Source organism: Pogona vitticeps, chromosome 5 (assembly GCF_051106095.1).
Source record: "Pogona vitticeps strain Pit_001003342236 chromosome 5, PviZW2.1, whole genome shotgun sequence".
NCBI classification, from domain to species: domain Eukaryota; kingdom Metazoa; phylum Chordata; class Lepidosauria; order Squamata; family Agamidae; genus Pogona; species Pogona vitticeps.
Genome location: NC_135787.1, coordinates 68,680,929 through 68,707,379, shown reverse-complemented (window position 1 = coordinate 68,707,379; position 26,451 = coordinate 68,680,929). Strand labels below are relative to the sequence as shown.

Here is a 26,451-nt window from a genome sequence, read left to right as displayed (position 1 = left end):
AGGTTAGGTCTTATTTTCTGGGAAACAGGGTTTTCTTTAGTTGGAAAAAGAATACTTGTAAAAGCCCCAGACTTTCCACCCCAAGAAGAGGACGACGACGACTGTCTAGAAAGCGGAGTTGCCTGGAGCCAAACAGATTTAATATAAAACACACACATAAAAAGAAAAAAACAGAAAAAAACAGAAAGGAAGGCCGGGTCTTACGCCTCCCTTGGGCTGCAATAGCTCTAGGAACAACTGCTCCGTACAGGAACATGCATGTAGCCAGTGCCTCTTGAGCTGTCTTGCCTTTCTCATTGTCGGACGCCCAAATATGGGGCAGGGGAGACCCCAGCCCTCCAAAATTAAAATTACGAGTTTTAATTGCACAGCTGTGTAATGGTCTCGAAACCATCGGGTTTAATTAAACAAGCAGGACAGCGTCGGATTTACCTATTTCCGCCAACCAAGCCCACCCGCCCCAACGACCCGGACACCACCACCATCTCCTCCACTCCTCCCTACGCCTCACCAGCCCGTCTCGTCTTCTTCGCAGCCGGCCAGCCGCTCCAGCTCGTCGGGCCGCAGGGGCTCCACTTCGTCCAGCAGGCCGGCACGTTCCCCGGCTCCCCCGGCTGCTGCTGTTGCCGCCTCTGCGGGGGCCAAGCTGCCGCCGCCGCTGCCTCCATTCTCCTCGCTCGGGAGAGGCCGCCTGGGCCCGGCCTTAGGACTGAGGCAGCGGTTCTCGAGACCCAGCAGCAGCGGGCTGTTCCTGAGGGCCGGAGACGACGAGGAAGGGGACAGCGGGGCGGCGGGGGCTGCACCGGCCGGCGGCGGGGTCAGGAGCAGGGGCGGCGTGCAAGCCCCCGACCCGCCGCCGCCGCTACTACTACTGAGGAGCCGTTTCGGGCTGCCGCCCGGGGCCCCACCAGCACTACGAATGCGAAGCTGCTCGTTCTGCTTCTCCAGCTTCTTCACCAGCTCCTGAAGCTTCCGCACTTCGGCATCCGCGTTCACGTTAGAGTTGATGTCCTCCATGGCGCCCCAAGGCTTCACCCCGGCGACCCTCTCACCCTACAAGGCAGCAGGAGCCCCGCAGCTGCTGCTGCCGCCGCCTCCTCCCTTCTCAGGCTTTCTCTCGCTTCCTCCCCCTTCCCTCCTCCCCTCCCTTCCCTTCTCCTCCGACGGAGGCGGCCGCTTGTCTCCCAGGCTGGACTAAGCGGGACGGGCCCCCTCTACATGGCCGGGCAGGGAAGCGCAGCCTCTCCTCTCGCAGCTCCTCTCCACAGTTAACCGCTGCATGGCTCCTTTTTCGAGGCTGGGCCCGCCCGGAGTCAGCTGCGCCGGTGGCGGCGTCAGCAGCAGCCCACAGCAGAAGGAGGCGGACACGCATATCCGGCCGCGGCTGCCGCCATCATGTCCGTTCCCTTTCTTTCCGTTCTTCTTGTCGGTGGGAAGCTTTCCCTTTGGCGGCAGAAAGGCTTCTGAAGCTCAAACCTGAAGGCCCAAGCGGGTTGTGGGTTTGTGAGAGAGGCACGCAGGCGGTGTCTGGACAATGATGCTTTCACATCAACTCCTTGAGGGAGGGGAGCAGCTGATGCTTGAGGGGCCGTTATTAATAGCTACGCCCCTCGCAACGATCCAGCTTTCCTCACCGGCTTGGATAAATCTATTAGGTTATTGTTGTCGGCCTTAAATAACTGCTTTCTTGTGTTTACTTGGAAGCGATTCTTGGCGCCTGTTTTCAGTGAGTAGTACTGTTGGAGATTGAGCGGGGATGCATCTGAGCACGTACAGAGTGCTTCTCCGTTATCGCCTAGTAATGGCAGGCTGCTCCATCTGGTGGAGGCTTGTTAGATCATACGATGAGGCTTCTGTTTTACGGAGCAGACTGGAAGCTCCCTTCATTGTCGTGGTTTCTTTTCGTATGGCTGACCCTCCGAGAAAGTTTCATACCAAAGGATGTGATCTGATACCGACCTAATTGAGAAGCAACCCCTCTGATGATACAATAGAAATTTCTCTGTGAACATATGCAGGATGAAGCTGTTACTGTAAAAGTCTTTTGTTTAAAAAAAATCCATGCCTAAAACAGCATCATACAGTTTAAGAAATAAAGGAACTAGGTTGGAGAGGAGCCCACTCAATCTGAACCATTTCCAGACCATCATATTTGATGTATTATGAGGTAGCCAGCATCTTATATGAGGTAGCCAGTACCAGACCAGTCAAGAAACATATACTTCAAACTTTTAATTAAAAGATTGCTCAGCAAAGGTGTTCTTGAGAGCAAGAGGCCGCATCTCTAAGCACAAAGAAGCCATCTTATCTAATATGCATCTTACACTACAAAGATTAATTGGTTTATTTTCTGTTTAACATATTCCGTTGATTTACTTAGGTCACAATCAATTCCTGAGATCATATGAGCATGAATAGTCCTCTTTAATTTCAGTAGGACTCCTTGAGGCAATTGATTAAAGATCTTAAAACAAAGACTTAACTATATTGGGGTTGGTGGTTGTTGTTTTTTGTTTTTTGGAAGTAATACTGTATAATTATTAAAATGTGTTTATGTTAATTGTATTATTTTAAAAAATTCATGGTGAAGATAGCAAACAACCCCAACCCCCAATACTGAAGGCAGTATTGCTTGGACATACTGTTCAGTACATCCTCTTGTGTGCACTAGGGGTTATATCCTTCTGAATTAGGACTGAAGCCTTCAAACATTTTTAAAAATTGACTTTTGTTTAAAGATGAGGAATATTCTATATTTTTACTCAGTTCTGTTCAGAACTTCTGTTTCTTTAAGAACTTGCCATAGTTTGCTGTGGTCCATACAGTCAAAGGCTTTTGCATTGTCAATGAAGCAAAAGTAGATGTTTTTCTGGAACTCTCTGGCCTTCTCCATAACCAAGTGCATGTTAGCCATTTTGCTCTCTAGTTCTTCTACCCCTTCGAAATCCAGCTTGTACTTCTGGGAGTTCTCGTTCCACATACTGCTGAAGCCTACCTTGTAGGATTTTGATCACAACCTTGCTAGCATGTGAAATGAGTGCAATTGTACAGTAGTTGGAGCATTCTTTGGCACTGCCCTTCTTTGGGATTGGGATGTAGACTGATCTTTTCCAAACTTGCTGGCATATTGAATGTAGCGCCTTAACAGCATCATCTTTTAAGATTTTAAATAGTTCAACTGGAATGCCATCACCTCCACTGGCCTTGTTGTTAGCCATGCTTTCTAAGGCCCACTTGACTTCACTCTCCAGAATGTCTGACTCAAGGTCAGCAACCACACTATCTGGGTTGTCCGGGACATTCAGATCTTTCTGGTATAATTCCTCTGTGTATTCTTGCCACCTCTTCTTGATGTCTTCTGCTGCTTTGAGGTCCCTACCATTTTTGCCCTTTAGCATGTCCATCTTTGCACAAAAGGTTCCTTTACTATCTCCAATTTTCTTGAACAGATCTCTGGTTTTTTCCTTTCTATTATTTTCCTCTATATCTTTGCAGTGTTTATTTAAGAAGGCCCTCTTGTCCCTCTTTGCTATTCTTTGGAAGTCTGCATTCAATTTTCTGTAACTTTCCCTATTTTCCTTGCATTTTGTTTCCCTTCTCTGATATTTGTAAGGCCTCGTTGGAGAGCCACTTTGCTTTCTTGCATTTCCTTTTCTTTGGGATGGTTTTTGTTGCTGCCTCCTATACAGTCTTACGAGCCTCCATCCATAGTTCTTCAGGCACCCTGTCCACCAAATCTAGTTCCTTAAATCTGTTCTTCATTTCCACTGTGTATTCATAAGAGATTTGGTTTAGAGCAGTGGTCCCCAACCTTGGGCCTCCAGATGTTCTTGGACTTGAACTCCCAGAAATCCTGACCAGCAGAGGTGGTGGTGAAGGCTTCTGGGAGTTCTAGTCCAAGAACATGTGGAGGCCCGAGGTTGGGGACCACTGGTTTAGAGTATACCTGACTAGCCCAGTGGTTTTTCCTACTTCCTCAGTTTAAGCTTGAATTTTGATATAAGAAGCTGATGATCAGAGCCACAATCAGCTCCAGGGTTTGTTTTTGCTGACTGTATAGAGCTTCTCCATCTTTGGCTGCAGAGAATATAATCAATCTGATTTCAGTATTGCCCATCTGGTGATTCCATGTGTAGAGTCGCCTCTTGTGTTGTTGGAAAAGTGTGTTTGTGATGACCAGCTTGCTCTCTTGACAAAACTCTATTAGCCTTTGCCCTGCTTCATTTTGAACTCCAAGGCCAAACTTACCTTTGTTCCTTTGATCTCTTGACTCCTTACTTTAGCATTCCAGTCCCCTAGAATGAGAAAAACATCTTTCTTTGGTGCCAGTTCTAGTCTTCATAAAATTGGTCAATTTCAGCCTCCTCAGCATTGGTGGTTGCTGCATACACTTGGATTACTGTGATGTTGAAAGGTCTGCCTTGGATTCGTATTGAAATCATTCTATCATGTTTTAGATTGTATTCCAGTACAGCTTTTCCCATCTTTTGTTGATTATGAGGGCTACTCCATTTCTTCTATGGGATTCTTGCCCACAATAGTATATGTGATAATCATCTGAGTTGAATTTGCCCATTCCTGTCCATTTTAGTTCACTGATGCTCAGGATGTCAATGTTTATTCTTGCCATCTTCTTGACCATGTCCAGCTTACCAAGGTTCATCGATCGTACATTTCAGGTTCCTATGCAGTATTTTTCTTTGCAGCATTGGACTTTCCTTTCACTTCCAGGCATGTCCGCAGCTGAGCGTCTTTTGAGCTTTGGCCCAACCGCTTCATTAGCTCTGGAGCTACATGGACTTGTCCTCCGCTCTTCCTCGGTAGCATGTTGGATGCCTTCCGATCTGAGGGGCCCATCTTCCGGCGGTCATATCTTTTAGTCTTTTATTTCTGTCCATGGAGTTTTCTTGGCAAAGATACTGGAGTGGCTTGCCAGTTCCTGCTCCAGGTGGATCGTGTTTAGTCAGAACTCTCCACTATGACCTGTCCGTCTTGGGTGTCCCTGCACGGCATAGCCCATAGCTTCTCTGAATTACTCGAACCCCTTCGCCATGACAAAGCAGCAATCTGTGAAAGGGGATTATTAGTTTTACTTAATTCCCCTTCATGTCCCACCTTCTGAGATTCCTTTAACCAATCCTATACAAAAGTCAGCATTACAATGTACAGTAAAACTTAATTCCAGGCATGTGTGTATATTGTATTGTCTTAATATAGCTTTATAAATGAGCATCCCAAAAATTACTAGGCTTCAGGGAGTATGACAGAGAAAGCATGGAGAGATGCATTTCACCTGTCTGTAGAAGATATGTCCTCTACCAGTCTGAATGATTTCTAGTGAAGATGAAATGGTCCAGATGTCTTTCACCAAGCCATTCACTCTCCTACATGCAATTTTAGGTGTCTGTGGCAAATATGGGAAAGTTACGGCTCTCAATATGTTGTGGATGATATACCTCGCCAATCCCACCTAGCATGGTCACTTGTCAGGGATATGGAAAATGTTGCTTCACAATATTTGATGGGGCACAGATACCCATCTACCAGGCTAATGCTTGAAAACACGGTGGCCCTAATACTTTTTTTTAACTTTTTGATATGCACACACTAATATGGAATATAGGTACTGTCCTAGTACCTAGTACTACACACATTCCTTTTATACCCCCAGCATTCTTGGTAATAAATATTTTAGACATACAACTTTTTAAACAATTATTAACAGCAAATCAGTTTTTAAAATGGTAGTAGTACTGTACCTCAATATTTACTGTTTCCTCAAGACAAATCTGTCTAGGATTTTGATTTGTTTCAGCAACAATTCTGCCATAACTTCCATGGCATCAGCAAGCAGAGAGTTACTATAGCTGTAAATCATTTGGCATTGAAAGCAGTGATGACAGCTCATAAGATAAACCCTGCCCAATTAGACCAAAGGTCTTCTAAATTTACCTTCTGTTTATTAATTGTGATTGGTCAGATATCTCTAGGATACTTAAAAATCAGGCATGACAACAATGTTTGCCTCATATCTGATACTTAGAAATTTATTGCTTTTGGAAATGATAAAATTAAGAATCCATGCAGAAGGTATGATAGAGAATGAGGTGTATAAGCTCTTACATCTCGACAAGAAAAAGTTACTCATTGTACCAAAAAATTGACTTTCCAATTTCTAATTTAATTTAATTAACATTTAATTGCTATTTGGAAAGTAGTTTTGGTAATGGTTACGGGTATCTAGTTACTTCTGAGTGGCAGATTTTTGGAACTTTTTATGCTGATATGAAACGTTATACGCCAAGTTTCCTTGAGAAGACTGATGAATTTTTAAAAATAGATGCATTATAGAGGTTAAAATGGGTAGGCAGATGTGTCTTACTTTGGTACTGAATATTGTAAAATAGGCACCAGGCATACTTCTTCAGCAAGGAATTGTGGATCCATTGTGCTAGCACAGAGAAAACCTTATTTGTAATTGGCATACTATAAGTTTAGAATTTGGAGCAGCACCTCAGTGGAAGATCTGAAGCAAGGGAATACAACGAAAAATGCTTTATTTGAAAGTATGTTCATTTTAATATTGGAGAATTTCTTCTGAATAAACATGCATCAGGTTGGATTACAAAAACTGTTGAGATTTGTATTTCATAGTAATCTTAGTTTACTTGGAATTAAATTTTGCTTTTAAAAAATGGGTAACACACAATCTGCTTGCATGAAGTCCTATGACTGGCACCACTTACTCCTTTAGGACCTTTCAGGGTTTTAAAAGACCTTGATAGCAGGTCTGTGTATTCACCTGCATCCTTTTCACGGTCCATAATATTCTTGTTTCTCTTAGTCATTATGTTCCAGCTTAGCAGCCAGTGGTTCATAGCACTGTTGTTTAGAATTGCAGTAATTTTATTTACACTATTCAGTGTACATGAAATACAGTATAACAAAATGTAATTGATGCAATCAGTTTATTCATTCGTACTTCTGGAGTCTGTACGCCAAGCCCATCCTATAGCCTTACATAGTACAACAGGGAAAGAGTTTGTGGGTGGACACTGGGAGAGAAGGTTTTTCTTCATCTCCTAAAAATCTTCCTCCTCTGTTAAGGCTAAATGGCATGTTCTATACATGCCCTTTGGCCTTAGTCTAAGACTGGAAAGGGTCCTTAACAGGAACACTTAGAAAATGAGAATACTCTGAAACATTTTATTGGAAGTACCACTTGTCTTGTTTACAAAGTCTAGATGTCTCAGATGCAAATCTGATGTCTGAGAAGCAGAGCTCAGAAAATGTTCTACCTCAGATAATATTCAATAAATCAATATGATATAGATCCTAAACTGTTGGTTGGTAGGCATCCTTCAGTCTCAAGGGACTGTGGTAACGTGCTCTGAATAGAGGTCTTGGAACAGCGTCTAGTGTGGCTGGGAAGGCCAATTCGAGAGTGACAATCATTTCCACGCTGAAGACAAATACAATCTGTCCCCTTTCCAGCTCCCTGATTTTGCTGGTTTCGGCACTGCCTCTTTGCCTCAGCCTGCTGGACAAGTGTCTCTTCAAAATGGGAGAGGCTATGCTGCACCAGGCTAAATGCTCAGATATCAAGGTTTCCCATTTTTGAGGTCCATTCCTAAGGCCTTCAGATCCCGCTTGCAGATGTATTGTAGCTGTGGTCTCCCTCTGGGGCGATTTCCCTACACTAATTCTTCATACAGGAGATATTTTGGAATCTGACCGTCAGCCATTCTCACGACATGCACAAGCCACTGTAGATGTCACTGTTTCAGTAATGTATACATGCTAAACATTCCAGCTCGTTCCAGGACTACACTATTTGGAACTTTTTCCTGCCAGGTGATGCCAAAAATGCGTCAGAGACAACACATATGGAACATGTTCAACTTCTGCCTTGCACAAAGGATCCTGGACTCACGGCAGTACAGGAATACTCAGGACACAAGCTGTATAGACCTGGATCTGGGTATATGCCATCAGCTTCTTGTTAAGCCAGGAGTCTACAGAACATGGTAGCTGCTTTGCCAGTGCGTTTATCCAGCTCGACATCTGGAGAGAGAGTGTCAGAGATCGTTGAGCCAAGGTACACGATAGACACCTTTTGTTGCGGTTCCAAAAGCATGCTTCAGCATAACAGCAAAAAATATCCCAAACAGGGTCGGTGCGAGGACACAGCCCTGTTTCACTCTGCTTCAGATGTCAAAGGGATCTGATGTTGAGCCATCAAAAACTACAGTGCCCTTCATATCCTCATGAAAAGGCCAGATCCTAAACTGATGAATTTGAATACTGAACATTCTATCCTGATGGTTGAACTCAATGGGTGGTTTCAGCAGATAGCTATTTCTTTAGCCTTTTAGAATGAGGTCGGCAAAGTGCAGCGTTCCAGATCGTGGACTGCAGCTGCCATCCATCCTAACCAGCATAAATAATGTTGACTGTGAGTTTTCAGCCAGCAGCATTTTGCTCCCCTTCCCCAGTGGCTGAAATCCTTTTCAACATGTATAACAGAAAGAGACACCTGCAGACGTGTGCTGGGCATTATGCCCAGGCAGCCAGCATTGTGTAATTGATCGCCCAACTACTATCATGACCAATGTGTCACACGGATGTGGAAGTGCTTTGTGAGTAGCACTTCTTGCTTGCCACACTTTTCACTAATGCTGGGTCAGAAACAACTGAGGAATCCACACAGTGGCTGAATAATTTGATTTACTAGGCACATGATCAGATTCAGTGGGATAAAGATAAAAAGGTCACTCTGACTTCAGGCATACTTCCCATCCCAAGTATATTTTTCAGATTGTCCGGATAATGTGGTCACAGCTTTTTTCTGTTAATTTACAGATTCTGACTGTAATAGTACTGTATAGCCCAAATGTCATTGGCATGAAACCAACAGTAGCTTGAAAAGCACAATACTGATTCCCGTAGTGTGAAATTGCTACTTTGCCTCATTGGACTATTTCAGAATTTGTTGTGGGAAGACCAATGGTTTTAAACTCACCCACACATTAAAACCATATCCTGCATAGGGAATTTGCATTATCTGGGTAAGAATTAGCCTTCAAATGCTGTCATGTAGCTGATTTACATAAAATACAATTTCCATATGAATGTAGCAACAGCTACATGTCCTTTGAGGTCAAATGTACTGTTTGGATTCTGTAATTAGATGCTAGTTTTTGTTGTTGTTGTTTCTGCCAATTGTTTTAGATCCCTCATTAATACATGGTTGCCAACCAACTCTCCCAGAAAAGTTTTTCAAAATGCCCATACATGCTCCATTGCTGGCTGGATAGCTCAGTGGCTTAAGTTGGGAGTTCGGTTCCCCACTGTGCGTCTTCGAAGTTGAGCCAGCTAATGTAGCCTTGGGCAAGCTGCACAGTCCAAAGAGCCCCCCAGAAGAAGGGAAAGGTAAACCACTTCTGAATATTTTCTACCAGGAAAACCCAGAAAAGGGTTGCCATGAGTCAGAATTGACAGTACATTATTATTATTATTATTATTATTATTATTATTATTATTATTATTATTATTATTATTATTATTATTATTATTATTATTATACATGTTTCTTATATGTAAGGAATTAACTAACTCTTAAATTATTTAAGTAAGATTATAAATTACAAGATGTGATGTCTATAATCCTATTGTGAAACATTGTGCATGTAAGGGAAATTGTGTAAGTCCTTTTAACAATTCTCTGACTGTTCATTGCACCATCAGGTATATAACTTGAGTATGCCAGAATGTGCAAGAGACAGCTGGAACAATTGTGCAAGTCAGTTGGACAATTCTAGGTTTTATTCTGCACAGACCCAATAGGATTCTGACCAATTGTTTATATTCACTTGAGAATTATTTGGTAACACATTTCAGCCAGATTTCTTTTAAAAGCAAGACAATTTCAACCTGCTTTTTACATCCTGATCTTTCAGTCATCCACATGACACTGGACACAGGAAAGGGAGGAAAAAAATACCTTTGAAATTTCAAAATGTGAATATAAAAAACTCCATACAAAAAGTTAGTCCTATAATAAATATATTTGTTTTACTAACAAAGGTTCATGTTACTATGTTTTTAAAATGTATGTAAAATTTGCACTGGATAGACAATGTGGTGTACTAGGCAGAGTGGCAGACTAGGACTCAGGATGCCTGGGTTTGAATCCCCACTCAGCTATGGAAACTCACTGGGGGTGTAGAACTGGTAGAATCACTCTTAAAATATCTCACATAACTGAAAACCTTATAAGGGTCATTGTAGTCAGTTCTGATGTGATGACACATAACAACAATAAAGCTTTGCAGGCTTGTAACTTGCGTTTTTAGCCACTGATACACCACTCTTAGGAAAATATTTCTCCTTGTTTGTGTTTATAAACTTTCCTGATATGTTTGACTGTTTCTTTCTTCTTTTTGCATATATTAGTGACTGGGCTTGACCAATGTGTCTGTCTTGTGTAGAAGTGTATAGGATCTGGTTCTTGGACATCCCATAAGTTGAGGCATTGCACCTCCAAAAGTTCTGCTGGTTTTTTGTTACACAAAGTTATCAGGAACATAATTCCCCATTGTTCTACAGCACACCTAGGTACTAAACTTTACCATTATCTTCAAATTAAAGACACTGCTATGAGTAAAGACAGATGACTTAAAACTCTGGCCAATATCAAAGTGCACAAGAGATAATACCTACGAGGATTTCTTAAATTGAGGCAATGCATCTCCAAAAACTATGCTGTTTGTATTATGCTGATGTAACCACTCAAGACGAGTCTGTCATGTTTTCTCAGTTTCCAGTTTCGAAACCTTTTCTCTGCCTTTAGAATACATTGAAGACACCTTCAGTTTGGACCCATAGACAAGAGGCACTCAACAGACTCTACCAAGTGGTCAACAGATTTCATCTCATCATCCGCCATCTAGACCAGCCCATCCTGCAAGTTCACTTTCAACTCATTGCTGTTTCATAAGGGTCATATAAGGTTCATTGTCAGAAACCTGTTAACCATTGCACACACTTACATGTTTCTATTTTCCACCCAGAACTTGTTGGAAAACCCACTGGCCAAAATCCTATTGCTTAGCATAGTAAACTGCACTAGAGTAGGCTCATTGAATCAATGGGGATTTTGTGAGTCAACTCCTCTATAAGATCCATTGATTCATAAATGCTTATTCTAACTGCGACTTACTATGCTAAAGTAAGGCGCAGGTAGAGTAGTCCCATTTCAATTAATGGAACTTGCAGAGGAGTTGATTCCCGGGGAGACAAATATGAATATCACCACCACAGGTGGCTGGGCTCTTTGGATCCACCCACCAGAACTGGCCGGTCCACTTACCACTCGTGTGTGTGGCCATTGTCGTTTGCACTGCTACAATTGCAGAAGTAACCTGACCAGTGCTTCCCTGTCTCCCTGCATTGCTAAGTGGGTGGATTCATCATGCCACCTCTTCACTGCAATGGTCAGCAGCACGGAGTCAGGGAAGTGCTGGTTGAACTAATTCCATGACTGGTGTGGCGCAAACAACAACAACTATGTGCACCACGCCACAAGCAGTGCGGATCAGCTGGTTTTTGGGGGCAGGTCCAAAGGGCCCAGCCAGCTATGGTGGTAATATTCCCATCTCTAGTGCTAAACAATAGGATTTTGGCCATTGTTTACAGTCAATCCTTGCAATGTGGTTATGTACCACCTCAGGCAGAGAACTGCAATTTAAGGATTTATGTTGGATATTTCCGATTCTCTAATGCCCACCCAGTGAAGTAAAAAAATTAGAACACTGTCAGTCTGGATCCTTGAAACAACAACAGGACACACATTTTTAAAATTAAAAAAAGGGACAGAACGTCCTTGTCATCTGCAGTCCCCAGTTGGAACCATCAGCCTGCCTAATGATCTGTAATCCATCCTGGACAACTATCCTCCCATTTCATGAGTGGCAGGCCTGTCTTAGCTTCAGTCTGATGCTCTTAAACAGCAAGCCCCATAACAGAAACCAGCAAGCAGGGGCCAGAACATCCAATAAATCCAGGTGCATACTCTGCCGTTACATTTATTCAACCAGCACTATGCGAGGATTTATTAACACATCATCGAGTTCATTCACCAGCTCACCCTTCAGCAAGATATATCTTGCAGTCTATCAGTACTCCCCTTATAACACTACACATAATAAAAATGCCAGTCTCTAAGCAAAAGAATAGGTGGACCAGTTGGATAATATTTCCATTTTATAGCCAGAACATTCTTGCTTATTTAGATTGGCTGTACTCAAGGAATGTTACAGGAGGGGGTAGCCTGAAACTGTTGGATTAACACTAATCTGTAATCTACATTCTACCATCTGTTTCGTGAATGAAGATGATGGATTTTTATAAAATTGCAAGTGCTAATAATTTGTCTTATGTAAGAACTCATAATAATATGCCATTAAGTAGATTCTGACTTCTAGCAGCCCTTCCCACATTTTCTAGGTACGGTACTCAGATATGGTAGACCAGTACCTCTTTCTGATAGTGCTCTGATACCACATAGCCTGTCAGCAACACACACTCCAAGTGATGGTGATTGACCCCTCTTCCAGGAGGGCACTGTGAGGATTCAAACTCCCAGCCCCAGCCACTCCAATCCATTGAGTTATATTAACTTTAACTCATCTATATGTGTTTTGTGCTATCAAATCAGAACTGACTCACAGCAACCCTAATAGAACTTTTCAGGAAGATGAGACATTTAAGAAATGGTTGTACCAGTTTCACACCCTCCCCCAGAGAGTTTCCATGGCTGAGTGTGGATTCAAACTCTACCTACTACACCACAATGAATATCCGACTCAGTATACCGCCATTCCTTTGGATTTGCAGCCTGTGGTCTGATGTGGTGGGTAGGGGAGCCATACCAGAACGGTGGGATGATACACCCTCCCATTAGGACCACAAGTCCTCAGTGCTTTTTTGTGAAGCATCACTCTTTATGTTGCATAGATGATTGTATAGTCATTATAAAGACTAATAATATTAATACCTACATTTATATCAGTTAAAAAAAGGAAAAGCTATCTATAGCAATATGAATTTGTTTTTATGATCAAATTAAAAGTGGTAAAACTTTGAGACAAACCCACTGTTAAGAACTTGAGGTATACAGCTGTATTTATATCATTTAATAATATCATTTGCTGCTGTTCTATGCTCTGGAACTTGCACAAGTCCCCACCCATATGAGGTAATTTTTTAATCTCAGATTCCACCCTCCCCAGGCCTCTAATGTTCTGAGAATATTTTGCTCCACCTTTGGTAATGCTGGCAACTTTATTAGCTAAAGACCAGTTTCACTACATTTTTCTATAATTAAAAGACACGGAACACAGACACACAGACACAGACACAGACACACACAGAGACACACACACACACACACACACACCAGCATGGGGGGGAATTTATACAAATCTAGTGTTGCTTTTTAATATCCTTTAAAATATTGTATTTGAGCACATCCACAATAATTAAAAACAATCCACATTAAAAGTATAATAATACAAAATTTTCCTGATAGATTTTTACTGTCAGTCATTCAGCAGCTAGCTTGGGTTTATAACACAGTCAAAATAGGTATCTACAGAAAGGAGCTCATGTAAATGCTTCCATTAGCCTGCTCTTATAATACCAGATCTTGTAGTTTTGCACCAAGTCACTATCTGTGAGAACAAAAGTGTAGACGTCATTTTCCCAATCCTGTGCTAGACATGGAACTCACAAGGAACACCCATATAGAGCCATCTGAGTGACTAGTAATTATGTGCACCCAATGTCATATGTATCTATGCAAAAATTCTTTGCCTGAGTTTATTTTAATCTTATTTAATTCTTATTCACCAAACTCTCATGTGGTATTGTAAACAAATTTGCATTATATAAATTATAAGTACTTTCTAATCCCAGTGAGATGGGATTCAGGTGTATTGCAAGGTATAAACATTTTCCATATACAAATGAATGTTTGTCTGCCTAGAATCTAGCGTGTTCTAGTCAAGTACCCAGAGCCAGAAAATGCAAGATAGAATGGAAGTAGGAAAATCTAAGATAAAACATTATATGATAAAATGTACATCTTTCATTGTGAATATTTCCTGACTCTCCATGAACTCTAACTTCCCTCCAACAGAGGAAATTTGAATATTCCCCAGATGGGGCCAACCAGAATATGTAATTTTTGTTTCTTTGCATCAGAGTCTGTCAAAAATATTCTGTGATTCTATGGGATTTTTAAAAAGTACACTTCTTTTGATTACTGAAGTGCAGGTGACAATGCTATACAGTGGGGTCTTGACTTAAGAACGGCTCGAGTTAAGAACATTTTGACTTAAAAACCACTCTCATAGGAAAATATTGACTTGACTTAAGTACTTAGATTTGAGTTAAGAACTGAAAAAAACCATGTGGGAGGCAGGGAAAGTGCAAAATGTGAACTTTCAGTTAACTGTTGGCCAGTGAAAAGGGTGCCTGTCTGCTTCCTCACTCCTCCCAGCGTTTAGAGAGTGGATTGGGAGACAGTCTTCAGGCCGCCTGGTACTGTACTGCCTGGACTGTATTTTCCCTGCCTTCCCTGAACCTTTCTTGACCAAAGAAAAAAAGAAACAAAATATCCCCCTCTAGTGGTCGAAGGCGGAATAGCAGCTTCCCATTAGTTTCTATGGACAGAAAAGAGCAGATACGGATCAAATGGTTCTCAATGCATTCCTATGGGAAATGCAGATTTGACCTGAGAACGTTTTGACTTGAGAACCGCCTTCCAATATGGATGAAGTTCTCAAGTCAAGACCCCACTTATATTTTAGTCTACATTTGTGTGCATTTTGCAAGGTGAAAGTGTATCTAAGGGACTAAAATGTCATATTATAAACGAAGGCAAAGATATTGTTATGAAAAACATCATTAACATTCCCTGGATTGTTTGCATGAATGAAATGGAAGTTATTATATTTGCTATATTTTGAATGGTGTATACAAAGTCATTGCAACCAGACCAGTAAACATTCAGTCAAGTTTTGTTAAACAAAAAGTAGCAAACAATGGACATAATATAAGCATTTGGTGAACTGTTCATTGCACCAGTGTTTGTGAAGCAGGTTGAATGATAACCTGTCAAAGTGAAGAGAGCACTTAAACAATTACTACTGAATGCATGCTTTTTCCTCGTAGGATTCTGTCAGTGTTTTGGCATTTTAAATGTTAACTATATGCAAGCTGAGCCATTGAGCCTTGCTATGTATCTTGCTCATTAAAATCTCTTCCCCCACTAAAATCCAAAATGGTATACCAGTCCTGCATGATCAAGGTACAGCTATTCCCTCGGGTACAGTACTTCAGAAGTATATACTTGCAAACAGGGTCAGCCCATGATATTTCACTATCAGATGAAGAAGGAGATGCTAAACCTTCTTATTCCGTATAGAAAAGCCAAAAAGGATTGACAGTTGATTTTTTCTTCAACATTAGTGACATGCACCAACCTCTGTCTATGCCTTCAGTGGACCAGCTTATTGGATTCAGGGACTGTCGCACTGCACACAATTTTCTTTTTGAACACCTTGCTGCTATTTCCCAGTGACACTGGATTGATGTTATGCCTCCAATTCCATCGGGAATCACCCCCCTTCCCCTGAGGAGACCAGTGAAGACTTGTCAGCTATCCAACTTGTTTGGAAAACAGCTACAACAGTGCCATTTTATTTTCCAACTTTTTTGATGCTGTTGCTCTCTCAGCTTATTGTTGAAACTCATTTCAAACTTAAGATCAGCCTCACAAGTGTTCTAAACATTCCTGGAAAGACAAGATTGCCAGAGAGACTATGACAGAACAAGATTGTGAGTGCGGGGAGAAAAATTTGGGGGTTTAATTTTCTATTTATTAGTTTGTTGCACTGAGTGGCAGGTTTAATTTTTCCTTTCTCTTCATATATTTTCTATTTTACACTGTTTATTTTATTTCAGTTAAATTTATGGGTATTTTATTTTACTTTACAGTGGGGTCTTGACTTAAGAACGGCTTGAGTTAAGAACATTTTGACTTAAGAACCACTCTCATAGGAAAATATTGACTTGACTTAAGTACTTAGATTTGAGTTAAGAACTGAAAAAAAACCACGTGGGAGGCAGGGAAAGTGCAAAATTTGAACTTTCAGTTAACTGTTGGCCAGTGAAAAGGGTGCCTGTCTGCTTCCTCACTCCTCCCAGCGTTTAGAGAGTCAATTGGGAGTCTTCAGACTGCCTGGTACTGCCTGGACTGTCTTTTCCCTGCCTTCCCTGAACCTTTCTTGACCTAAGAAGAAAAGAAACAAAATATTCCCCTCTAATGGTCGAAGGCAGAATAGCAGCTTCCCATTAGTTTCTATGGACGGAAAAGAGCAGATACGGATCAAATGGTTTTCAATGCATTCCTATGGGAAATGCAGATTTGACCTGCGAACTTTTTGACTTGAGAACTGCCTTCCAATACGGATTAAGTTCTCAAGTCAAGACCCCACTGTATGTTAAATTGTTTTGTCGTATTTATTTTAATTTGTCTATTTTAATGCTTACTGATCCATGCCCTTTTTTTGTATTTTATGCACTTTAAATTTAATTTGTTTACTGTTACTGTTTACTGTTTAGTGTAATACTACCTTGTTACATATGTTTGGTACTTTTTTGTTAAATTTTCATATCACGTTTCTGTTCAGCTGTATTAATTTGGTGCTTTCTTTGGGCTTTTTTCTTGCTGTTCGGTATGGAGTGGAAGGCTTGCCCTCCCAGCGAGAGGCCATTGAACATCTGGGTGATCACGGATAGAGGGAGATATGGCATCGGCAGGGCCCCTACTTGTGTCAGAAGACAGGTGAACAGATGTTTGAAAGCTGTACACTGTTCTGGGACTCTGACCAACCATCAGTATTGAGGTAGCCAGTTTAGCCAAACCTCCACTCTAAAATTGGTGCTGTTGAACACCAGGTCTGTATCCAATAAATTCCAGCTTATTTATGATCTTATTCTGGAAGAGGATGCAGACCTGGCATGCATAACCGAAACTTGGATTAGTGGGGAAGGGGGTCCTCCCCTGGCCCTTATCTGTCCTCCTAGTTATGCTGTCCAGCACCAAGGTAGACTGGAAGGACGGGGGGGAAGTGGTCATTGTATATAAAAACACTCTGGAGGCTATTAGGTGCTCTGCTGTGGCAAAGCCGTGTCTGGAGCCCCTCCACGTGTTGATAGGGGCCAGGGATGGTATTGGGATTTTGCTGGGTTACTGTGCTTCCTGCGACCCAGCCATCTCCCTACCAGAGCTGGTGGACTTTGTCTCCACAGCACTGTTGGATTTCTCGAGGTTTTTGGTCTTGGGTGATTTCAACATCCATGCGGGGGCCAAGTCATCTGGTCCAGCTCGTGAGTTCTTGGAAACCATGGCTTCCTTAAACATGTCCCAACATGTTAACAGCCCCACCCACGTGAGTGGTCACACGTTAGACCTGGTTTTCTCCAACAACTGGAATGAGTGTGGTCTGTTGGTGACTGATCTTGTGTCGGTTCCCTTGTCATGGACAGATCACCACATAGTAAAATAACCTCTCAGTGGCCCTCCCACCTCGCAGGGAGCAAGAACCCATTTTAATGGTCCGCCCTCGAAGGCTACTGGATCCTATAAGATTCTAAGATTCCATGAGAGGGATTCCGGTTGAATTGGCTGGTGCTCCTGTCGAGGCTCTGGTTGATGGCTGGTTCACAGCAGCCACCAGGGCTGTAGACATGATTGCTCCTAAACACCCTCTCCAATGCAGAGTTTGGCCAGCATCCTGGTTTAATCAGCGATAAAGCAAACGAGGAGAAGGCTAGAGTGCATTTGGAGATAGAAACCGACGGATCATAATAAGGTAGCTGTCAGGGTTGCGACTAACCATTATCTTGCTAAGATAAGGGCTGCTAGTCGAGCTCACCTTGCTAACCGGATAAGCGAGGCTTCAAATCAGCAGGCGGAACTTTTCCATATACTGTAGTCCATGACCTATCTGGAATTAGTCGAAGTGATGGGCCTCTTTCCAGTATCTCACCCGACCAATTTGCAGCTTTCTCCTTTTTTGGATACAGTGGATCAAGCAGAGATGTCCAGCACTCCACCTTGCCCGGTAAGTTTCGATCTCTTTCAGCCTGTGACACCAGATATTGTAGACAAAGCCCTTGACCGCTGCCGGGCCATCACCTCTACTCTTGATCCTTGTCCAGCCTGGCTAATCAAAGCAGCCAGGCCTATAACAACAATAACTGCTGAAACATGATATTTGCAACTTAATTAGGCCCACACATATAATTCTAAATTTAGAATAATTTTATAAACACGAGAAGCTTCTTGTAAATAGGATTTACTGAAGATTTCTTGTAAATAGAATTTACTGAAGATTTATTTTCAGTCATGGATTCCTAACATCATTCTAACTGGAGCATCTTTATTTTAAGATAAATGGTCTGAGGTATTCATATAGCATCTAGGTTTCTGTTTTTCTTTACATTCATATAGTAAGTAGCCATTAGAAGTACTGTACTACACTGCTGTCACTAGAGGTCAGATTATGCACAGATTGTTAAACATTTTACAGTTTCCACAGCAAGAAAAATATCTGTAACATAGAATAGTATGCTATTTTTCATGTGCAGTAATCTGAAAGTGCCTTGAGGGGAAAAATCATTATTATACACTTAAGTTCCTCAACTGGATATGAGTATTCTACAAGGTACAGTGGCATTATTCCAGGTTTTATTTGGCTCAGGAGGGCTCCCAACCAAAGCTTGATTACTTTTTTGGATTACAATTCCCAGAATTCCATAAGGATTTTTAGTCCACAAAGGTAAATTTTCCAACCCCATGTATTTCAGTAAATGGTTCTATGAACATAGAACTGTACTTTAAACAGGGACATGTTGTGGGAGGGATATATCACAAAATCCACAGCTAAATGGATTTAGCTGGATTCAGATAGCAGATTGCAACAATAGGCACAATTAACCAAAAGTTAACTAGATACAGATCCCATTCATTTCAATGGGAAAGTAAAGCATCTGTCTTCTGCACTGAATGGTCCATTTCAATGTATAATTTTGGTTGTATCACAATTAGTTGATAAATACTTTCAGTTGGTGAACATTATTATTTATTTATTAACTATTTAACCAAAGCAAGATACAGTATTTTATTAAGTCAGCGTTTAATTTTTCATGCCTAAAACAATGCTTAGATTTTGTAATTGCACTATCTCAAACTAATCTTTTGCCTTAAAAAAAGAACATTGGGAACCTTGAAATGGGATTTTAAAACAGCTGAATTCAGAAGTTGCAGGGTAGCTTCAGTTAAAAGAAATTAGGTCTAAAATAATAAATGAAATTAGCAAATTGTTTATAATGAACATGTACATTCACCATAGTAAGTGTCATTTACCCATAGTAATTCATGTATTGATAGCATCCCAGTTTCATTACTGAAAAAAATTTTTTTTGAGTTGGGCTGCTCGCTGAAGTTATCTGGAAACTTCAATTTGCTTGGAGGCCAGCTGCAAGACTGTTAACTGGAAGAAGCAGAAATGACCATAGCTTGTTTGTACAGTACTTAAATCAGTTCACTGGCTTCCAGATTGTTTCCAGGCATTCATCAAAATGTTGCATCCAACCTATAAAGCTGCAAGCACACTGAAATTAAGGTATAAGGGCCAATTCATGTCATATAAACATGGTCATCTATTCACTTTAAAGCTGGTGGCTACTTTATTTGGTTCAGATGGTGTCAAGCATGTGTAGCAGCAACCAGGTGAGGAGTACAAAGACAAGTGTGTCATGCCCACAGTCAAGCGTGGTGGGAGTGTCATGGTCTGGGGCTTCATGAGTGCTGCCGGCACTGGGGAGCTACAGTTCATTGAGGGAATCATGAATGCCAACATGTCCTGTGACATACTGAAGCAGAGCATGATCCCCTCCCTTTGGAGACTGGGCCTCAGGGCAGTATTCCAACATGAGAACGACCCCAAACACACCTTCAAAATGACCACTGCCTTGCTAAAGAAGCTGAGGGTAAACCTGATGGACTGTCCAAGCATGTCTCCAGACGTAAACCCTATTGAGCATCTGTGGGGCATCCTGAAACAGAAAGTGGAGGTGCGCAAGGTCTCTAACATCCACCAGCTCTGTGATGTTGTCATGGAGGAGTGGAAGAGGACTCCAATGGCAACCTGTGAAGCTCTGGTGAATTCTATACCCAAGAGTGGTAAGGCAGTGCTGGAAAATAATGGTAGCCACACAAAATATTGACACTTTGTGCCCAATTTGGACATTGCAATGTATTCGGTATTGCAAGGAACCCATAATGGGACTAAACATGGACTTCAGCATTAAATTTCGAACAATAGAATACAACTGATGTGGAAAAGAAGATTTTAAATCTGTCGGATTTAAGAAAACTTTGTGTTATTGTGCAGCATGGTGGAGACAAAAGCATTACATTCCTGTTATTGTCCTGACTTTAAAGGGCAATGCCAAAATCACCCCAAAAGCCAAACCCTTTGTGAAAAAATCAAAGGCAGTGTTTGTCCTTATTTTTAGTGAAGAATATTACATTTTTTTCCTTACAAGATTTCCCAGCATTAACAATGTGAACTGGCTGGCAGGAATGAGGCATTTCCTCTGGGCTAGGTTCCTACTATTGTTAACTGCTAATGGAATGATCTGTTTCTTGTGTTACAGCTGTCTACTCATGCCTGCCTATCAAAACTTAAGGATTTTTCTTACAGTTTGGTCACTCTTCTGCTGGATGACCTGTTAAGGGAGGCCGACCCCAGGAGTGTAACCTTGTTAGTCCTCCTGGACCTCTCAGCAGTCTTCAGTATCATGGATCACAGTACCCTTCCAGCAGAGGTGTTGAGGTCCTTTCCCTCCTAGCATTTAGAAAATCTGTCCAAATGCTGCATTTCAGAGAAGTTTTTCAAGATAGCTTATTATGTTGTAGCATTTAATTTGTTTTCTGTCTGCTGTCACTGCTGGGGTATTTTTACTTTTTGGGTATTTTCTCTCTTTGTTGAGAGGTTTATTTGTGGGGGGTTGTTGGTTTTATGTTTGTTTTATGTATGTAGCTGCCCATAGTAGTACCAATGCCACTAGATGGGAAGGATAAAATGTAAACAAACAAACAAACAAACAGCAGACTTCTTTATTTCTTATATTCTCATTAACATTGAGACACATGAGACTTCTTAGAGGAGGTTCTTATTGCCTTATTTTATAGTACAGTGCTACTTCATTTAGTATTCCTACATATGCAGCTGTGTATGCATGTCTATTTAATGGCTTTGTAGCAACTTTGTCCTTTGATTAATGCAATACTATGAAAAATAACGTTTTGACTCAAAACTCAACATTAAAAATGTAAACATTTGTTATAAGAACATATAACTAATGTTGGCTTACCTCATTGTTAACATGAACCACTCTTTAGTTTATGCGCTTAGGAAATATGAAAGTACTATGGCAGGCCATTACAGAGAAGTCTGTGCCACCTCTTTGATCACTATCTACCCCTCTGTCTCTATATTAGAAGTTAGATGCCACTGGAGTGTTTACTGTACTGTATGTGCATATGAGTGTGCATGTCCTCCACTGAATCATACTTGTAATTTATACATACCTCTCATAGTGTGATCCTGTATCAGGAGTGTAGAATCTTTGGCATTCCAGAAATTTTGAACTACAACTCCCAGAGTCCACAGCCTGTATTGCTAATGATAAAGGGCTAGGTGAGTGGAAGTCCAAAACATCTGGATTGCCAAAGGTTTGCCATCCTCCCCTATACAAACTTTATATCAGAATTCTGCATTTAATTATAGAAAGAGGGATGATGGAAATACTGGAATCCCAGTTAAAGAGGGAACAACTAGGCCTTAAACCACAGAGGAGCTGAAGTCCCAAATATCTGTAGGATCACAGTTCTCAGCCTGTGGCCCCACAGATATTTAGGACTTCACCTCCCTGAGATCTCAGACAACATGACCAATAGCCAGGGATTCTGGAAGTTGAAATGCAAAATATCTGGCAGGCCAATAGTACAGAACTCTTGCCCTTGATTAAAAACTAATTAGCAGCACCATCATGCTTGTTTTTCTTCAGCCTAATAGCTACTAAAACAAAGGAGGAATGGTGCTCTCTACATGGAGTGTCCCAATGTAGGAGGCAGGCAATACACTTGAGCAGACATTGTGTGGAGTCTCTAGGTGCTTTTTGAACTTTGGTGAGGCGCACAGGGAGTTTAACAAATCTATTTTCCTGTATGATTAATGGGGCTGGGGTCTCATCGAGTAAACTTAGCGGGTAGCATAATCCTTGAGTTGTAGGACCTTAGACAGCTCCAGTCAATTTACACCAACAAGATCTAGAGCAGGAGTGGGGAGAACATGGCTCTTCAAATGTTTTGAGTGTTTGTTTCCAGAAGCTCCACCCAGTATGGCTAATGGCACAATGACTGTAACCTTTGGTTCAATTGATATTCTGTTCCTTTGCAGTATCATCAGCTTCTGGCATCTGTAACAACTAGTAGTGGTGTGTGTGTGTAAGAATCTAAAGGTGAAGGCACCTGCATCTATCCATATCAGGAAATGAGAAGTAGGTCTTTTGTAAAGCTAAGACCCCTTGATTGCACATTCAAGACCAAGGCGCCCACAAATTCTTTGTATTACAGCAGGGACAACATGAAACAATACTGTATACTTTTCCTGGAAAAATTCATTTCCGTCCCAGTCACTGAGGGCTAAGAGAGATGACAAATGGTATCAGGATCCTTGCTACTCTGTAAGTCCCCGAACATTGCTCCCGCGACCTTTGGCTCCACTCTACCATTCCCTGTAAAAGACAGGAGTTGGGAATGTTTTTTGTTTTGAACCGTCCCTCATCCTTCCCGCATCCATGGCGCTCGCCGCGACACGTTTCTGAGACCCCTTTCCGTGTCACAGGTGGCGAAAGGGCCACACGTTCGGTCTTCAGCACTGGCGGGAAGAAGAGACTTCCCCCCCCGCGCGCGCGCCCGGTTGGGAAGAGGTGCGCGCGCGCGCCCGCCCGAGGCAGCGCCTGGGGTACGACCATTTGTTTGTTTCTTTTTCTCCTTCGCTGCGCTAAGCAGCGCCTTCCTCTTCGAGCGGAAAGCAACCTCGAGCGAGCGAGCGAGGAGGAGGGCGCGAGAAGGCCGCCGCGCCCTTAGTGACCTCGAGCTGAAGGCGGCGACGGAGGTGGAGACGAGCGCGGCGTTTGTAGTAGCCGCAACCTCTCTCTCAAGCCACCTGTGGGAGACCTCACAGCGCCGAGCTCTCTCTCAAACTCCGGAGAGCGCCTTTCGCCTGCCTCCGCAGTGGGAGTGATTTCAGCTTCTTCCCCCCCCCCCCCCCAGCCATCTTCAGGTTAGGCGTTTCGGTTGCCTTTAGGTTTTGTTCTTTTGCAACTTCCTCCTGTTGCTAACATTTGATAAGAGTTTTTCCTCACTCTTCTTCCTCACCTCCCCCCCGCTCCCGAGTACTTTGCTTTTTGCTCTGCTCCATTAGTGCGGTTATGTGATACTAGACGCTGGCTGTTAATGGTGTACCACTCTTGGCTGACACACGCACTACATTGCTTCAGAAGGGACTGTGTAACGACTGCCCTGGGTTCAAAAGGCAGCAAGCAGCGCCGGCGCGTGTAGGAACTCTCCTGCTCCTTCTGCTGAGTCGACTCGAGTCTCATCGCTTCAGTCCCGCTGGTGGCTTCCCCTAGCCCAGCATTTTCCAGTTGCCAGATCGCCTGGCAGCAAGTAGGGTAAGTTAGCGGTGAGCCGAAGCTAGGTCGGAAATGAGATCTCCTCAGAGCTCAGAAATTATGTACTTGTGAAAAAAACCCTACTTACCTGTAACAGTTTAAGGCTTGGGTAGCCAAAAATGGAGCCAATAAACATGAAAATGCTTGTTAGTCTCATGAGTAATGTAGTTATTTGGACATAATGAGTAGCAAGTAGTTATTTTCAAGGGTTTTTAAAAAGGTATTTTGACACAAATTATTTGAGTGGTATGCCATTCTCTTATCAGTCCTACATAGCAAGGGAAGTTTTGCCTTTTGTGTATATGTTTCTAAGGCCCAGTATCAGAACTGGCCACCAGAGAGACTTTTCCTGTATTTTTCTGGTCCGCAAATAGCAACCCAAAGAATTGATAAACACACACAACAAGGAGTTTCTTGTGTGCTTGGAGCAACAGTAAGGGCAGCCTGACTGTCAAGAAGGAAAGGAAACAATTTCCTTTTAAAACTGGAACTCAGAACCTTATGTTGTTCTACTTCAAATCATTGAAAGACTTATCAGTAGATCCAGAGCTCAGGATGTTACATTTTATAAAGAATTCCTTATAAAATGTAACATCCTGAGTTCTGGATCTACTGATAAGCTCCTTCCATCCCGAATTTGATTTAAATCAAATCAAACTTGATTGGTGAAAAAGAATTATGGGGTAGGGGAAGCCCAGTGTGCAAAAGGACTTGTGAGCAGCTGTTGTAGACGATGATCCTCTAAACTGAAGTTCTTGTGAGATGCGAATGCAATCAGGTCGCAAAGTGGCAGTACTGTATTCCAGCATTACTGTCAAAGGCTGGAATTTAATGAAGCAACATATATGAATATAAAACCTGGAAGTATAATCAGAGATTTTTCCGCACTACAGCAGTCTTCAGTGCTGACAAGACAAGCCATAGTAATTTTTTAAACTTGGCTTTACAGTAGGAAAAAGTGGTAAGTTAACATCCATAAGTTCAGCTTCAGTTACTTGCACAATTCTTCCTGATCCTGTGTATATTGCGTTTTTTTGGATTGCTGTAAAAATGCTCTGGTATTTTAGGATTTGTTTTTATAGCAATAAGTAACCAGTTAGTCTCTTAAATTGTTGTTCTATTTGATTGGTGTCACATTTTTATCTGGCACACCAGCCCACATGTACCTGTGTCAATCAATTGGGATCCATGAGTAAATGAAAGAGAATTGCCTTTCGTCAAGCTGGAGTTCTGTGTTTTGGTTCTTTTGAGTTTTTGAGGTCAGTTTTCCTGTTATTGGTGGGGTTATAGTTTACCTAACAGATTGGGGGAGCTGCTGCTACTGCTGCTTTTTCTCAAATCTAGCCATGAATTTGGAAGCAGATTGTTGCAAACTAAAATGCTTTCTACCTAACTAAAATGCTTTCTACCAGGTGTCTTTGATTCAAAATTATTCAGCATAGATGATCTTGCAGTGTTAGTTCATTCTTTTGTAGTTTTCAGAGGTTTACTACTCCAATGTATTCTGTGTGGGATTATCCTTCAAGCTTCAACTATTTTTTAAATTTTTATTAGACTTCTGTCCCACCCATCTAGACTAACGGTCTACTCTAGGTGGTTTACAAATTTAAAAACAGGAAAACCAGTAAACATGTACTATAAATCCAAGATGACAAAAATGTCAGAATTAAAAATATGGCAAGAGAGAAAGCCTGCCCAAATAGCCAGATCTTAACGTTGCTCCTGAAAACACCCAGGGAGGGAGCCAGGGAATCTCCACAGGCAAGTTATTCCAAAGGCAGGGGGCCACTGCCGAGAAGGCCTAGTTCCTCATTCTTTCCTTCTGGACCTCCCTTAGCATTAGGCCCCTCAGCTACCCGGCCTGGCTGAAACGAGGGAGACCAATGCCATTTTTGTACCATGGTACGGCCTGCAGCCCGACTGGAACGGATCCAGGGCACTATTGCAAAAAGCTACTCATTTTACAAAAATGGGAAGACACAGCTGTTCAGTTAATCTTATTGTATCTGCACCAGCTGTTGATATACTTCCACATTTGGTTCAGAGAGCTGACCTGTAAACCCCTTCACAGCATGGATCCTACACATCTCAGAAGATGCCTCCTTCTAAATTATCACCACACCAGCTTTGATCTCAGGTCCTCCTCTGAATTCTAGTTCCATACAAAGCAAGGGCTTCCATGGTAGGGTGTATGTCTTCTGTATCTTTTACTTTGAGACAGTAGAATGGATTCTGCATTTGCAGTTCCTTTCTCCTAATTGAATCAAAGGATTTGTCAATTTAGGGGGGGAAATTGTCTTGAAATATTTTACATTAATTAAGGTGCATTTCTGGACATTAGGACGATACAGTAAGTCATGTGCCAAGAAAACGGTCCCCCATTTCCAAGTAAAACATCATCATGCTGAACATATTTTTGTTAAACTATGTACACCTGCCTGGAAATCCTCATACTGTCCCATCAGATGACACCCAACTGATTCAGAATCATTGATCTAATACTGAAGACTGTTTGATACACTTTTTCTACCCTGCATATAATTTTATAAACTTGTCACATCTTTCTTCTGT

General features: G+C 41.9%; 2 protein-coding genes across 5 annotated transcripts in view; one reads left to right on the top strand and one right to left on the bottom strand.

Annotated features, from left to right (window-relative positions):
- SLAIN2 (SLAIN motif family member 2) overlaps nt 1-1,141 on the bottom strand; it is a 54,932-nt gene extending 53,791 nt beyond the window's left edge. For all 3 annotated transcript variants that reach the window (XM_073001284.2, XM_073001285.2, XM_073001286.2), the window contains exon 1: nt 512-1,141. In XM_073001284.2, the coding sequence (XP_072857385.2) occupies nt 512-1,017 (506 nt within the window). In that variant the 5' untranslated portion in view covers nt 1,018-1,141. The remainder of the gene's footprint in view (nt 1-511) is intronic.
- Nucleotides 1,142-23,311: 22,170 nt separating this feature from the next.
- Nucleotides 23,312-26,451, top strand: part of TEC (tec protein tyrosine kinase) — a 67,656-nt gene continuing 64,516 nt past the window's right edge. Inside the window, exon 1 of one of the 2 annotated variants that reach the window (XM_020789651.3) lies at nt 23,312-23,880. The gene's annotated coding sequence lies outside the window, so the exon portion shown is untranslated. The remainder of the gene's footprint in view (nt 23,881-26,451) is intronic. The other variant, XM_073001288.2, reaches the window with a different exon arrangement.